At 44.0% G+C, this 15,002-nt stretch overlaps 1 protein-coding gene across 1 annotated transcript; it reads right to left on the minus strand.

Moving 5' to 3' along the window:
- Positions 1-356: 356 nt before the first annotated feature.
- LOC123066988 (BTB/POZ and MATH domain-containing protein 2-like) lies at positions 357-1,638 on the minus strand. The gene has a single exon (XM_044489955.1). It carries the CDS (start codon positions 1,560-1,562, stop codon positions 492-494), a length of 1,071 nt encoding a protein of 356 aa, XP_044345890.1. The 5' UTR covers positions 1,563-1,638; the 3' UTR covers positions 357-491.
- Positions 1,639-15,002: the final 13,364 nt, after the last annotated feature.

Consider the following 15,002-nt stretch of genomic DNA (forward strand, 5'->3'; position numbering starts at 1 on the left):
CAGGAATTATCACAGAGATTAATTCCACTGCCCATCAGTTTGAGAAGTGCTCCTTCATCTTGGAGGGAAGAAGTTCAAATATAGAGGCTCGTAGCCTTACTAAACATGCTTTGGGTCTGGGCCTAGGCCGCCATAATTGGCAACTCGATCCCACAGATCTTCATTGTATCCCTATGAACATTATTGATTAATAAAGTCTGTTTAGATTAAAAAACGCTAGAGAAAAAATATCCAAACCAAATTACTGATTGCATGAATCTTCAAAAGGTGCAAATGGGCTCATACGCTATATGTGCAGCAATGCAAACCTAAGAGACTCTTACAGCGCAACAGTAGTTTTGTTCTCTGTGTAAACATAGCAACAGTAGTTGAATGCTACTAACATGTTTCTCTTTTGGGAATACATATAGTAGCTATATAGGCGTAAAATATTTAGAATTTCAAATGTCTTCAATTTATTTATTTATTTGATTTCTAGTCGAAGTCAATACTCAGCAGGGAGCAAGGTTGGTGACCAGCTTCTCTATGATGGAGGGGCAGCTGCTCCTCAGATGGGCAAAGCCATCACTCGCCATGACTGCCTTAAGATTGTCGAGTGAAGCGAGGAATGCGAAGCATGCCCTCCTGAGCCCATCGCAGCCATGCTGCTCAGCCAACGCCAACGTGGTGGCTGCTGTGTCTTCGCTGATGTAGTTGCACAAGGTCTCCTCGCACATTAACTTGAGCCTATCGAGGTTATATCTGTCAGCCGCTACGAGCAAATGTTGTGCCATCACCATAGCTTCCCCGTCGTCAATCTGAGGCAGTTCGTCGGTGTAAATGAAGTGAAGCATGGCTTTAAAAACCTTGGCCTCCACTTCATGGATGTGTATGCAGGTGGCCTCCTTCTCTTTCATGGGACCAAAGAGCTCGGCCATGAAGACCGAAGACCGAGCAGCAAGGATGTACCTATGCGCCGTGAACCGCTGACGGCCGACCTTGAAAGTCACGTCACCTGCATGCCTGCTTGTCAAGAGGTAGAGTAGTTGCCGATGCATGTTCGACGGCGGCACAACTACAAACGGGGCAGCGCGTGCGGTGCAGATTTCCTTAGTGAGAGTGAGATCGCACCTGATGCTGAAACAGTCATCTTTGAGATGAGGGGAGTCCTCCAAGTCTTTCCTCTCGATGAACGTAGCGAATCCCCATCCTTGTTTGGGCCTGAACGTACGACGCCCACTTGAATGGCTGTGCAGTGACACCGGTTGCCCCTCCCCGTTGAGCAAACTGAAGGTGAATATTGCCGTGACATCATTGCCGTCAGTGTCATCACGCCATAGGTGCAGTGCTACCGAGTCGGTGTCGTCTTTGGCCTCACCGTCAGGGTAGTATTTGATACACCAGTGATGGCCCCCGACGTCGAACTTCTCGGATGTGATGCATTCGCCGATGCCCAGCCCCTTGGTGCGAGAGTAGCCCTTGATGTTTAGGTCGTGCGACCCGGATACGCCCTCGGCGATGATGGTCGACGCAGTGTGGGACGTTGTCCCACCGGCCACGGAGGACGGAGACGAGTTAGCCATGGCAGGACCGCGCGCTCCTACTGCTCTGCCCAACGGGAGCGCGCGTCGCTCCTGCTAGGGTTCGCGTAGGGTTTTTCTATGGCTGCTTTTTTTATGGTGGGTTCGCGTAGACTTAATAGAGCTCCAGACAGACGAAGGAACCACGTACGCAGACGAGTCCGGAGCGATTCATCGTGGTCGTGTGGCCCAATAAGGCCCAATAATACGGGGCACGGTATTTTTCTTAGCATGGTGTGGGAACGTTGCGAATTCGGCCGGCTCACGCGCCACGAAACAAACCCCGCGCGAGACAGGTGTACGCAGTGGGCCTCGCGCGACCGCCTCCCTTCCTAGCTTATCCTTTCCCTGACCTTTGCTTTCTTCTACCTCCAGCACGACCTGCTCTGCTCTCCACACCATGATTTTTTCTCGCCTCCACACTGCTCACAAACCACCACAAGCTTCCCTCACCGGCGGCCATGTTTTGCTGCAACAAGCGGTGGAGACGGGGAGGGCTTCGGTGCTACAACTGGATGTTTTTTATTTTGCGGCAAACGGAGTCTGGAGATGTGTTGGGTTTGCCCAGGAGAAAGAAGAAGACTGGCGCACGCACATAGGAAGAAGAACACACATAGACTATTGTGGTCCGCCTTGTCTCCGGTTGCCCTAGGGCCATGGGGCGCGGTGGATCGTGACAAGGGCCGGCGGGAGGGCTCCGATTTTAATTATTTCTTTCTGTTTTGTCAGGGTCTATGTCCTGCTCAGGAAGACGAGATGGTGGCGGCTCCTTGAAGATGGAATAAAGGTCTCCCTGCCTAGCCCCCGTTCTAGTGCACTAGTAGAAAACAGGGCTTTCATTCGGGACAGATAAGTCCATTAGTCCCGGTTCAGTCCATAATCCGGCGACTTGCGTTCTGGGTAGGGATAGGGAAGATGTGATAAGAGGGGATGGGAGGTGCTGCCGGCACACTTGTCGGTTCTAGGGCGGCTTCGGTGGTGGAGGAGGTTCAGTCGGCGGCGTGGGTCACGGCCTTGCAACTAGCGAGCGAGGTAATCCGCTTGCCATCACTTTTTTTTTCTGCCCTTGCGTAGGTGCGGGCCGGAGATTCCTATTCCTCTGTGGTGAAGCATGTTCAGCCAACGTAAAATACTAAGGGTCTAGTCATACGGTGACAATTAAGCTGTGTACATCTGCCGTGTGGCTTTAAGAAAGATTTAGTTTGATTGTTTATTAGTACTAGTACGTATGCACGTACACGCACTTCGTGTTAGAATTACATTTTCATTTAGATACAGCGATACTTAATCTTACATGAACAATGATTTAGCATAGATTCAAACGTACTATGCGAATTTAAGTCTTGATGGGACTTAAAGCAGAGTTGCCTAAAGCATACTGAGATTAAATCCGGCACCAGCACTCAAAAATCAAGAATCTTAATTAATAGCCATAACATTCCTCCCTTGCTGAGCCCATGCGACCGGTTTTTTGGGCGATTGGATTGTAAAGAAAATATGAAGTGGCGGTTCTGTGAGAAACTGGGGTGGGGGCGATTCTGGGAGAATCGGCCAAAAGAACTGGCCCAATACCTATTCACACCCAAAATATATTTCTGGCGATATTTACTCTGGCTACAATTCACCATCATTTAGCTATTAAGATCATCTCCTGTGTTGCGTGAAACACCATCTCCATATATAGCTCAGTGTTCTCCTTGACACCGATCTGTCGGCCTAATCCTCTTCTTCCTCATAATTTAGCTCATAGAATATAGTTTTCTTTTCAGGCTACATGTTGGTTCTGATCAAAAGAAGCAATTAGAAAAAAAATGTTAGCTCAAATACATGTTATAGCAAATATATTTCAGAGAACACAAAGACCGCGTTAACAATTAAAAGTGTAAAGATAAATTTTTCGAGGGTATAAAGAGAGAGAATGCTAGAGGATTATTTCTACTTAAGGGGCATCCACATCGCCCCAGCAAGGCCAGGTAATCTCCAAGAATGGAGCTCACCAGCAAGGCTAGCTTCCCCTCCTTGGGCACCTTCACCTTCCCTTCATCCTCCTCTACCCCCACCCCGGATTTCACTTGCCGCTGACGTTTCCCTCCTGCAGCATCTACTGGACTGGAGAGTCTCAAGGCATGCTGCTGCCCTCTTGCCCACTACATGTTCGAGGAAATACACAAACAATACACTATGCGTGCACAAATACTCAAATTCATATGGATATACAAATACTCTGATAGCACTAAAAATATTACAAATTGATCTAAATTTAAATGAGTTTCAAGCAACGCTGTAATTTAGCATCATATGCATAGTGAAGACACCTAATTATTTAGTACTCTCTTAAGCAACGATCAACTACAACCGAGATACAGACGCACGCCATCACAATACACGCATGCACCCAAGGCAAGATCCATAGGCGCTGAGCGCAGCAATACAACCCCAAGCACTACCAGAGCAACCGGGTTTCTCAACCGTGAACACGCCACCAAGAGAAGATGAAGCCGCCTACAACGAACCGTGTGCTCCAAGGCGACGCATTCAGGAAGGTCACAACACTAGAGCGCCGCCACACCCCCCTCCCGTGCAGTGCGGAGCTCGTGTGCGTGCAATTTGCGGCGTGCAATGGTCGGTGAGATACAGGTGGTTTCCCTCTCTTTGCCCTCATCTTCCACCTACCTTCTGCATGACCACGCCGCGTTGAGCAGAGGCATCCACACCCAGGGCTCGTGCAGTCCGCGCCAGTACAATGGCATGCCCACGCGTGGTGAATCGCGGGCAGCTCTCTCCCCTACCCCCGGCAAGCAGCCCCTCCTCCCCTTGCACTCCGGCCACCTCAGACATGCAGTGCGTCGGTGTGCAAGATGCGGTTCCGCTCGTTGCCGTGCAGTTGACGCCGCTGTGCAGTTCACTGTCGCGGTCCCCTGACTCACCTAGGCTGCTCCACCTCGATAAGAGAGCGTAGTTTTCTTGGCATCTGCTCATGGTTCGGTGCAGGCTAGCTGCAGTGCGAAAAGCCATGGTGTGCAAATTTTCTTTTGGATTTCTGACTTTCAACAAGGCCGCCGCCCTGACCACCTTCATCCTCTGTCACAATAAGATACATGATGAGCAGTATTGCAGTTCAATCACCGCTTTCCGGTTCAATTTTAATAGTTTTGCAGGAGAGTAGAATTATGGCACAAAAAAGAAAAAGAGGGGTACTATGATCAGGGATGCAGTTCTTTTACTAGCTCAGTTCAGGGGGTTGCAAAAAAGTGTAGAAATTGGAGAGGCTAGATATCACTATATTTGTATTTTGATGGGTTGTTGTGCAAATTAAAAAGAACAAAAAAATGAAGTTTTGGTGCAGTTTGAATGCAGTTTTTTTGCTCATTTTGGCATATTCCTTTTGTTTGTGAATTGGAATTGCAAATGAATATAAACGGAGTTCACTTCGGTGCGGTGTATGGGTTGTTGCATCCAGGTCATAAGAAGTATTTGCTTCCTATGAAGTTCGATTCGGTGGGTTGCTCCACAAGAAGTAATGCAGTTCACTTTCAAGAGTGTTGAGGTTCACCTTTTTTTTTGAACCAAGAGGGTTGAGCATCACTTGGGCTTTATATGAAGTGCAAAAAATGTTAGGGAAACAAAATATATAATGAGGTTCATTTTTCGATAGTGCAAAAAATATTAGGAAGATGACAAAAGATATGCGGTTAACTTTCGGTAGGATCGCGGTTCACTTACTCCAAACGTGTAGTGTAGAAAATATGTTACGGAAATGACAAAAAAAGTAATGTGGTTCACTTCGCGATAGTGTTGCGGTTCACTTACGCCCGGCGTGAAACGCGGTCAATTACTCGTCTGGGAAAATTTATGTCTACCAAAAGAAATCATGAAGTTAACTTGACTGTCTAATGCAGTGCGGTTTTCTGTCTGAAGCGGTGCGCATTTCTATCTGCTGAAGTTCACTCGTCAATTTGGGTGCGTACAAATAGTTTAGAAAAAACAATAATAATTCGGCAGCACATTCTTGTTGGGGAACGTAGTAATTTCAAAATTTTCCTATGCACATGCAAGACCATGGTGTTGCATAGCAACGAGAGGGGAGAGTGTTGTCCACGTACCCTCGTAGACCGAAAGCGGAAGCGTTAGAACAACGCGATTGATGTAGTCATACGTCTTCATGGTCCGACCGATCAAGCACCGAAATTACGGCACCTCTGAGTTCTAACACACGTTCAGCTTGATGACGATCCCCGGACTCCGATCCAGCAGAATGTCGGGGAAGAGTTCCGTCAGCACGACGGTGTAGTGACGATCTTGATGTTCTACCGTCGCAGGGCTTCGCCTAAGCACCGCTACAATATTATCGAGGACTTTGGTGGAGGGGGCACCGCACACGGCTAAGAGATCAAGAGATCAATTGTTGTGTCTCCAAGGGGTGCCCCCTTCCCCGTATATAAAGGAGTGGAGGAGGGGGAGGGCCGGCCCTCTCACTATGGCGCGCCCTAGGGGAGTCCTACTCCCACCGGGAGTAGGATTCCCCCTTTCCTAGTAGAACTAGGAGCCCTTCAAAGTAGAAGAGTAGGAGATAAGGAAAGGGAAGGGAGAAGGAGAAGGAAGGAAGGGGGCGCCTCCCCTCCCTACTCCAATTCGGACTAGTCCATGGGGAGGGGTGCGGCCACCCTTTGGGGCCTTTCTCTCCTTTCCCGTATGGCCCATTAAGGCCCAATACGAATTTCCGTAACTCTTCGGTACTCCGAAAAATATCCGAATCACTCGGAATCTTTTCGAAGTCCGAATATAGTCGTCCAATATATCGACCTTTACGTCTCGACCATATTTGCTACAAGCAAGGCCCAATTACGCACTGAAGATTATATGGTACAGATCATGTATGGGTTTTTTTAACAAAATAAATAAACAAACTCATGCATAATTACTACTCCCTTCGTTCCTAAATATTTGTCTTTCTAGAGATTTAAACAATGACTACATATGAAGCAAAACGAGTGAATCAACACTATAAAATATGTCTATATACATCCGTATGTGACAGTCCATTTGAAATCTCTAAAAAGACGAATATTTAGGAATGGAGGGAGTAGGAAAATTAAGTCCAATATTTTTTCTACTATCAAGGATCAATTAAACAATCAAGATAATGTCACTGTTAACAAATACAGACTTACCAAATAGTACAAATACTGTTATATTTTTTTTTCTAAACACCTAACTGTACTAACCTTCGTTTCCAAGTGGATGTCGCTTCTCCGCAAGCATCATGTACAGGAACATCGCAGGCTCCGGTGCTCGGTTGTGGATGGATATATCGATTCCAACCTCACCCGTTCCTTCGTGCTCTGCATCATCTGCAAGATCCATGCTCTGCCCATCAAGGGATAACACAGTATCCACACGGTGGCAAGCCCTTGACGATCCTGATGAACATTTTGATGGCGCACGCATTACATCTCGTAATCTTTCGAACGCGGGGAAGCACTCAGGTATCAAGCTGCATGTCGATCAACGATGAAAAAAAGAAATCAGGATAAAGAAGAACAAAACCAACCAAGATCAAAGAAGTTTAGAAAACTTCACCTGAGCTGCCCCTCCATGCATGTCGACGAACTCCATTCCTGATGGGAGATGGAAACAGATCCAGATGTATCCCCTAGCGAACCCGCTGTATGTAATCTTTTTAGCTGCTCGCCGAAGTTTTGGTTGTAATAATCTATGCGGAACGAATGGGTCCCAACTAGAATGGCGCGGCTCAGAATATGGACCAGGTCCTGATTGGGCCATATCACAGTTCACATGCAAGCGGACACGTGTCGGGTTTCACATCGGGTCCGAGCAATCATGAAACAAGTAGGGAAATTTTACGGTGCATCATAATACACCAAATCACGTGTATTATATGGGCCATCTAACGGATTAGAATAACTGGGCCTTTTTGAGCCCAAGGGTATTTTCGACCTAATTTTTTTATAGCTTTAATTGGCCCAATTAAGTTCAGGGGTATTCCTGTCCGAAACTTTTCGATTAAATTAATTGCATTAATAAAACACTTCATTATAGAGGTCCAATCATCGTGCGTACTCTTTTGAAATTTGGTTCGAGTGGTTCGTCCTCTCTCCTCCTCTCGAGCCCTAACCTCGGCGCCCTCGATCGCCGCCGATCGCACTCGCCGTGTCACTCCCTCCTCATGCTCCAACTCCCCCTCCCCCCTCCATCGGAAGTCACCCCACTCGGGTCGCGGCGCCAGATCTTCCGACGAGCCTCCCCTCCTTCCCCGAGCGGACGCCACCTTCCCCGACCCGAGAGGCCACATCATCCTCATCGACGTGCATCAACTTTTTGACGCCGGATCTTTGATGTAAGTGCCTAGCCATCTCAAATCTTTACTGGCACCTTATGCTTATAGTACCAATAGGGGTCAGATTTGATTAGGGTTTAGGATATGTCATGTGAGGTTTAGGGTTTATGGTTTCAGAAAGTTGTGACGAGATTTCTATTGAAAGGGAGTGTAAGTTGGATTTAGCTAGGACATGTTGATGTAGTTAGTTAGGGTTTATGGTTTCAGAAAATTGTGACAAGATTTTCTTTTCAAAGAAAGTGTAAGTCGGATTTAGCTAGGACATATTAAAGCACTTAGTTAGGGTTGTGTGCCATGCGAATTTGTCAGCAGATTTGGATTCAAAGAAAGTTATTTTGGATTTAGTGAGGAGATGCTTTTGAATTGAGTTTCCAGATATTTTAGATCTAGTTAGGAGATAATTATTTTTGTATGGAGTTTGGAGATATTTTCGACTTAGTGACGAGATAATTTGGATTTAGTTAGGTGATAATTTTGGATTCAGTTAGGACACAATTTTGAATGGAGTTTACAGATAATTGATCTATCAGGGTGGATCTATTAGGGGACTTGAAAGATTCGTGCACTTTGGATTTAGTTAGGAGATCATCAGTTACAACAAGTACAATCAATTAAATATTTCTGGATTTAGTCAGGAAATATTTTATACTTACTTACAGCTTTTGAAGGACTGAGTTTGGTATAGGGCGGGAATTCGAGCCAAGTCGAGCCAGCTTGGCTCGACTCGCAAGAGCTCGTTTCGTTAACGAGCTAGCTCGACTCGACTCGTTACTATAACGAGCTCAAACCCAAGATTGGCTCGACTCATATAACTCGCGAGCTGGCTCGTTTAGCTTGTTAAGCTCATTTAAGATATAAACATAAAGCCCTTAAATATGATAAACATTATTATATATATATATTAAACATATATATCACTATACAATTGTAATTTTCTTGTAACGCGTGAGTCTCCTAGGAGGCTAGGCCTTCAACTGCTCGGCCTTGGGTTGTGTGCCTGGGACGTAGGTTGTTTAGTGGCTGATCTTTCTTTGTATTGGGAGTGGTTGATCTATTGTATCGAGCCTAACGAGTTACACGAGTACTCGTGAGATTGACTCGTTTAACTTGGTCTATAAACGATCTTAAATTGAAGCTCGACTCGACTCGTTATTCTTCGAGTTTGAGTCGATTCGAGCCGAGTCACGAGCTACTTGTTTAGCTCGCGAGCTTCGAGCTTTTTTTTTAGCCCTAGTTTGGAATATGAATCCAATATGAAAAATTAAATCAATTATTTAACCAGAGTATTGCATAATTATTATGTATGCTATCCATCCGTAACATTGACTATCTGTTTTCGTTGGCAGCATAACGACATGGATGATAAAGGCAACGATGGCAAAAACTTGAGGAATACAGGCAAGGATGACAAGGACATGGGTGATAGACGAAACGAAGGCAAAGGAATGGATGGTATGCGCACGGATGATAACGATAATGAGGATGCAGGCAAGGATGTCATAGACCTGGATGATGTACACATGCAAGGTAAACGAATTGATATTAAAGGCATGGCTGGTTCAGATCTCAATGAGTGTATGGAATACATAGAGATTGTGAAGAAGACTTTCAGGACTGAGGAAGAAGCCTACATGTTCTACGTAGGCTATGCGAGAAAAAAAAGGGTTTGGTGTTAGAAAGGATTATCTGAAGTACAGGGGTCCGGGTCCGAAACAAAATGCATACAGAAGGACATACAAGTGTTGCAAACAAGGATGGCGGGCCCTTAAGCACTTTAACAAAGATGATAGAAAAAGAACACCGAGGGGTCTTTCTCAGTGTGGGTGTCCCGCTCTTTTTCAGGCTGAGCTACAAGATAGGAGTGGCCTCTGGTTCGTCAAGAATTTTGTGGACAAACATAACCATCTGTTTGTCACTGCTGACCTGACTCCCTACTTATCGGCTCATCGTAGAATGACTGATGCACAAAAGGCCGATGTCATCGAGTATGCTGTTGGTGGACTTCGAACAAATCAGATTATGAATGTAATGGAGAAGAATGCCAGAGGACTCGACAAGCTTGGATTTATAGATCGAGACCTATACAACCATGTTTCAATCCATAAGAAGCGCAAGATAGAAGGCAGTGACGCTAGATATTTGCTTACCTATATGATTGCACAGAAAAAGCAAACTCGGAATTTTTTTCAAATACACAAAAGACAAAGAAGGCCATTTGAGGAACATATTCTGGGCTGATTCACAATCCCGGATTGACTATGTTGCCTTTGGTGGTAGTGTGGTGTTCGACAGTACATACCGGTCTAACAAGTACAGGCTTCCATTTGTTCCATTTGTTGGTCTAAACCATCACCACAACACAGTTTTGTTTGGGGTCGGTCTAGTGTCAGACGAGACAGTTGCATCATACCAGTGGCTTCTTCATGTATTTTTGGAGGCAATGTCCCAGAGGGCACCCATTTTAGCAATCACCGATGGGGACGGTTCAATGGCTAAAGCAATAGCTACTGTCTAGACTGGAACAGATCGTCGTTTGTGCACGTGGCATATCGAGGAGAATATGGTGGTTCACCTCCGCAAGAAAAAGCTTGAGGAATTTAGGGAATTCATTTACCGTCGTTGGGATGTTGATGAGTTTGAGAAAAGATGGGAGGCTTATAAGGTTCGGTTCAAAATAAAACCAGCGGGAAAGAGTTCATCATGGGTTAACAGGATGTACGAGCTGCGACACAAATGGGCTGCTGCATATACAAAGTATTTCCTAGGCATGATGAGTAATCAGAGGAGCGAGTCTCTCAACTCAAGGCTTCATGTGCACCTGAACAGGAAGATGCAGCTTGTTGATTTGTTGCAGCATTAGACACAGTAGCAACACATACGATACCCTTCACTAAGCTGAATGCACACCCTCCGGAGATTGCTGCCTCTTATATTTATACAACTGTGATGTTTCCAAAGGTAATGCGTCAGATTGTCGAAGGGACAAATTGGCAGGTCACGGACCAGGTAGCATGTGACGGTTTGGTCGTGTTTGGAGTTTTGTGCAAAGGCCCATATGATAAAGTCCCATATGGCAGGGATGCTACAGAATTGCAAGGTAAGGAAGGTAAGGATGCTGAGGACTTGCATGCAAAAAAATTGGATGCTGACGGTCCCAATGACTTGCAAGGTGAGGATGCTGAGGACTTGCATGCAAAAAACTTGGATGCTGAGGATCACAATGACTTGGAAGGTAAGGATGCTGAGGAATTGCATGCAAAAAACATGGATGCTGAGGATCCCAATGACTTGGAAGGCAAGGATGGTGTGGACTTGCATGCCAAAAACCTAGATGCTAAGGATCCCAATGACTTGGAAGGTAAGGACAGTGAGGAGTTGGATGCAAAAAAGTTGGATGCACAAGGCGTGGATGCTAAGCCTGTGGATTTTATATATCACGTGACTTGTCTGTTTACATGAGCAAGACTGGATTATGCAGCTTGTAAATGTAAAAAGTTGGAAAGTCAGGATTACCCATGCGCACATATATTCTGCGTTCTGGATCATCTTGGTGTACGCACATTTCCAAAAAAATTTGTCAAGAAAAGATGGACAATGCATGCCAAGCCAGCGTTCCCTTCTTCGAGGACTGCGAATACTCATGTATGGTCTGATCACATGAATAAGTATCATCAACTACGCAACATGGCTAGTGACGCTTTATTCATAGCCGCAGCTAGCATTTCACAGTCAGAACAGGTGATGGAGCTCCTGCGGAGTATATTGGTTGATGGAGAAAAACCTGATTTCGATGAAGGCCATTAATTGTTTGTTCCTTTGTCGGCATAATTCTTTGCTGCTCGCGAATGCTGCACTGATGACGTGGAAAATCCAATCAAAATAGTTCCAAAAGGGAGACCAACTACCGAAGAATCGAACAAGAGGATTAAATCCAGGCGCAAGCGGATGAGAAGGAAAAAAACAACAAAGTTACTGCACATGTTTATCTCATTATTCATTTCCATACATGCTTACAATGTTAATATGTTCTCTCTTTTTCTTCAATTTACTCAGGAACAAATCGGGGAAATCAAAGGTCACAAGGAGGAAGAAGCAAAAAGAGAAAGACTCAGAGACAGAAGAAGACACAGATTCAGATACAGAAGAAGAGGAAGATTCAAATAAAGCAACAAAGTTAGTGCACATGTTAATCTCATAGTTCATTTCCATACATGCTTACAGTGTTAATATGTTCTACCAGAGAGTGTTCACATGTTTATGTTCAATTTACGCAGAAACAAATCGGGGCAATCAAATAGCACAAGGAGGAAGAATTAAAAATAAGAGATAGAGTCAGATATAGAAGAAGAGACAGAGGCAGATACAGAAGAAGAGACAGAGGCAGAAACAGAAGAAGAGGAAGATTCAGGTACAGAAGAAGAGGAAGATTCAGATGCAGAAGAAGAGGGAGATTCATATGCAGAAGAAGAGGGAGATTCAGATGCGGAAGAAGAGGAAGATTCAGATGCAGAAGATGGTGGGCTGTGGAGGGCTAGGAAGAGACCATTGGAGGTTGCAGAAGAGGATTATGCAAAACCAAACAAGTGGGCATCAGCACAATTGTGCGTACTTAAACATGTTTTCGAATGCTGGCTGCAGATTCATCTATTTCATTTTTTGCAGGAAACACAAGGGCGCTCCAAATGTCAATGCTGGGAGGAAGAAAAAGAACGATGACAAGGGTGCGTGAGGAAAACCAGTGAAGTTAGTGTCTGTACTTACATGTCCGCTCTAGAAGTCAGGTATTTGCTAGTACTATGTTGACGTTTGTTAACTTTTCCAGGAAAGACTTTAGGAAGGGCGTTAAAGAACAGGCCAAAGGGGTGATGAAGACAAAAAGGTCTGCTAGGAATGTACCACAGGCTTGGCGAATAAGAGCTGTCAAGTTAGTTTCTGTAGCTATGACGAGAAAATCAGTGAAGTTAGTGTCTTTTCTGTTATAGTGTACTGTACATGCTCAAATCTTCTTTGCTATCTTATTAACAAATGTTGTTTCATGCAGGAGAGCTATAGTGAAGTAGAGACAGGATGTTTAGATGCACAGGGTCAAACAGAGAAAACAAAAGGATTTCTGGGGTCGAAAAATTGAGAACAAACTAAAGTAGACACTTTTCCATGCCGTGATCCACCTTGTTTCTAATGTATTAGACCTATTGATGGACTGCCACTATTTTTCTGAATTGCTCATTTGCTTGGTACACCCTCATTTTATTATGGACGGGACGACATGGTAGGCTAGTTATGATTTATCAACATCGATGAAACAATGCATTTTTAGTGAAATTGGTTTTCTGTATTTTTTTTCTTTTTTTTACGTAATATATTGCTGAAATTTGTTCAAGTGTAGTCAAATTTCATACTTGAAATATAAAATAGAAACTAGAAATTTATATATATAAGAAAATAGAACTTTAATAGTAACCTCGTTTTCAAATAACCTTGAAAATCGTTTATTTTCAAATAGAAAATAACATATTGATATTTCAAAAATAGCATGCTCATTTGAAAAAAGCATGTTCAATTGAAAATCAAATAGAATGAATATGCGGATTTAAAAATAGCATGCTGCTTTGAATATACTGTTTTTAAAATACCATGCTATTTTAAAAATAGCATGCTGATTTTAAAAATAGCATGCTGATTCTAAAAATATGATTTCAAAAATAGCATGCTACTTTTAAAATTATAATGCTCTTTTCAATATGCTACTTTCAAAATAACATGCTGATTTCAAAAATATCATGCTAATTTTAAAAATAGCATGCTACTTTTAAAAATATAATGCTTTTTTCAATATGCTACTTTTAAAATAGCATGCTATTTTCAAAAATATCATGCTACTTTTAAAAATAGCATGCTTATTTTAAAAATAGCATGATCTTTTCAATATGCTACTTTTAAAATAGCATGCATAATATAGTGAGGATAATTATATATACATGCAATGAAAGAGATAAACTATATATAGAGACTTAATTACAAAAGTAGTACTTAAAGACAGTAGCAAGTGATGATTGTTTTATCGAGGGCCTTTGGATTGAAAAACTGGAAGAACTCCTCATATGGAACAGGCAACAGATAAACTCCAACGAGGTCGTGCCCTTCTTTAACTCTCAGCATCAAAGTATCCTTCCCAGACTTGCTGCAGGTGTCCATGTACCAATCATGGAATCTTCGCATCATCGTTGTTAGAGGAGGATGACCAGGTTTGATGAGAGGCTTCGTCCACCTCCATTATATCAAACTGTGCATCGTCGGGCAGGTAATCTCCAGGATTGGTATCGGGCACCATCAGCGGGGGGCAGGTAATCTCTCTCTCTCTCTCTCTCTCTCTCTCTCTCTCTCTCTCTCTCTCTCTCTCTCTCTCTCTGAGTGGAAGCGTATTTTTCCAACTTGAACAAGTTGTTGATCGAGTCATGGTTTCACCGATTCAAGCTAGCTCACCAATGCAACCACACTTGCCTGAATGGGGAGACCCTAATTTGGTCTATTGTCATGCCTCTCGCCAGTGCCTACAACTAGGGAAGGTTATGCGCTTTGTGTGTCACTTAAAATCACTCGAAAATGTAAGAAACCAAGCCATGAATCATTATAGTATGTATAGTAAAGTATTATTGTAAGTTTCAACTTCTGAAACATTAAACTTACGGAAGAGTTCAGAAAAAACAGCAAACTCTTTGTGGTTTGATTGGTGAAACTAATGAACTTTCAATTAGCTAGACTGATTAAGTGTTGCTTCCACTGCTTTACACAATTGATTGATTGTCTAGGTCACCTCACACACACACACAAAGTATATTTGAAGATCTTGATTACTTGTTCTTCTATTTTTGGTTAGCCAATCTAGTCCTCCGATCGCACCTCCATGTGGAAAGGGAGCTCAAAGAAGGAGAAGGCGATGCTGAGGACGAGGCCAGAGGAAGACTCACAACCATGGTAAAGAAATAGATGAAGGAAAGTAGATAACAAGCTCCGTGGGGGAAGCAAAACGGCGGCAGTGTGGGGCGGCAGGGGGTTGGGAGGGGGAAGAGGTGGCATGGGGCGGA

The sequence above is a fragment of the Triticum aestivum genome, chromosome 3B (assembly GCF_018294505.1).
Source record: "Triticum aestivum cultivar Chinese Spring chromosome 3B, IWGSC CS RefSeq v2.1, whole genome shotgun sequence".
In the NCBI taxonomy this organism is placed as follows: domain Eukaryota; kingdom Viridiplantae; phylum Streptophyta; class Magnoliopsida; order Poales; family Poaceae; genus Triticum; species Triticum aestivum.

Coding starts and splice junctions, on each gene's coding strand:
- LOC123066988 (XM_044489955.1), bottom strand. CDS start 1,562: ATGGCTAACTCGTCTCCGTCCTCCGTGGCCGGTGGGACAACGTCCCAC.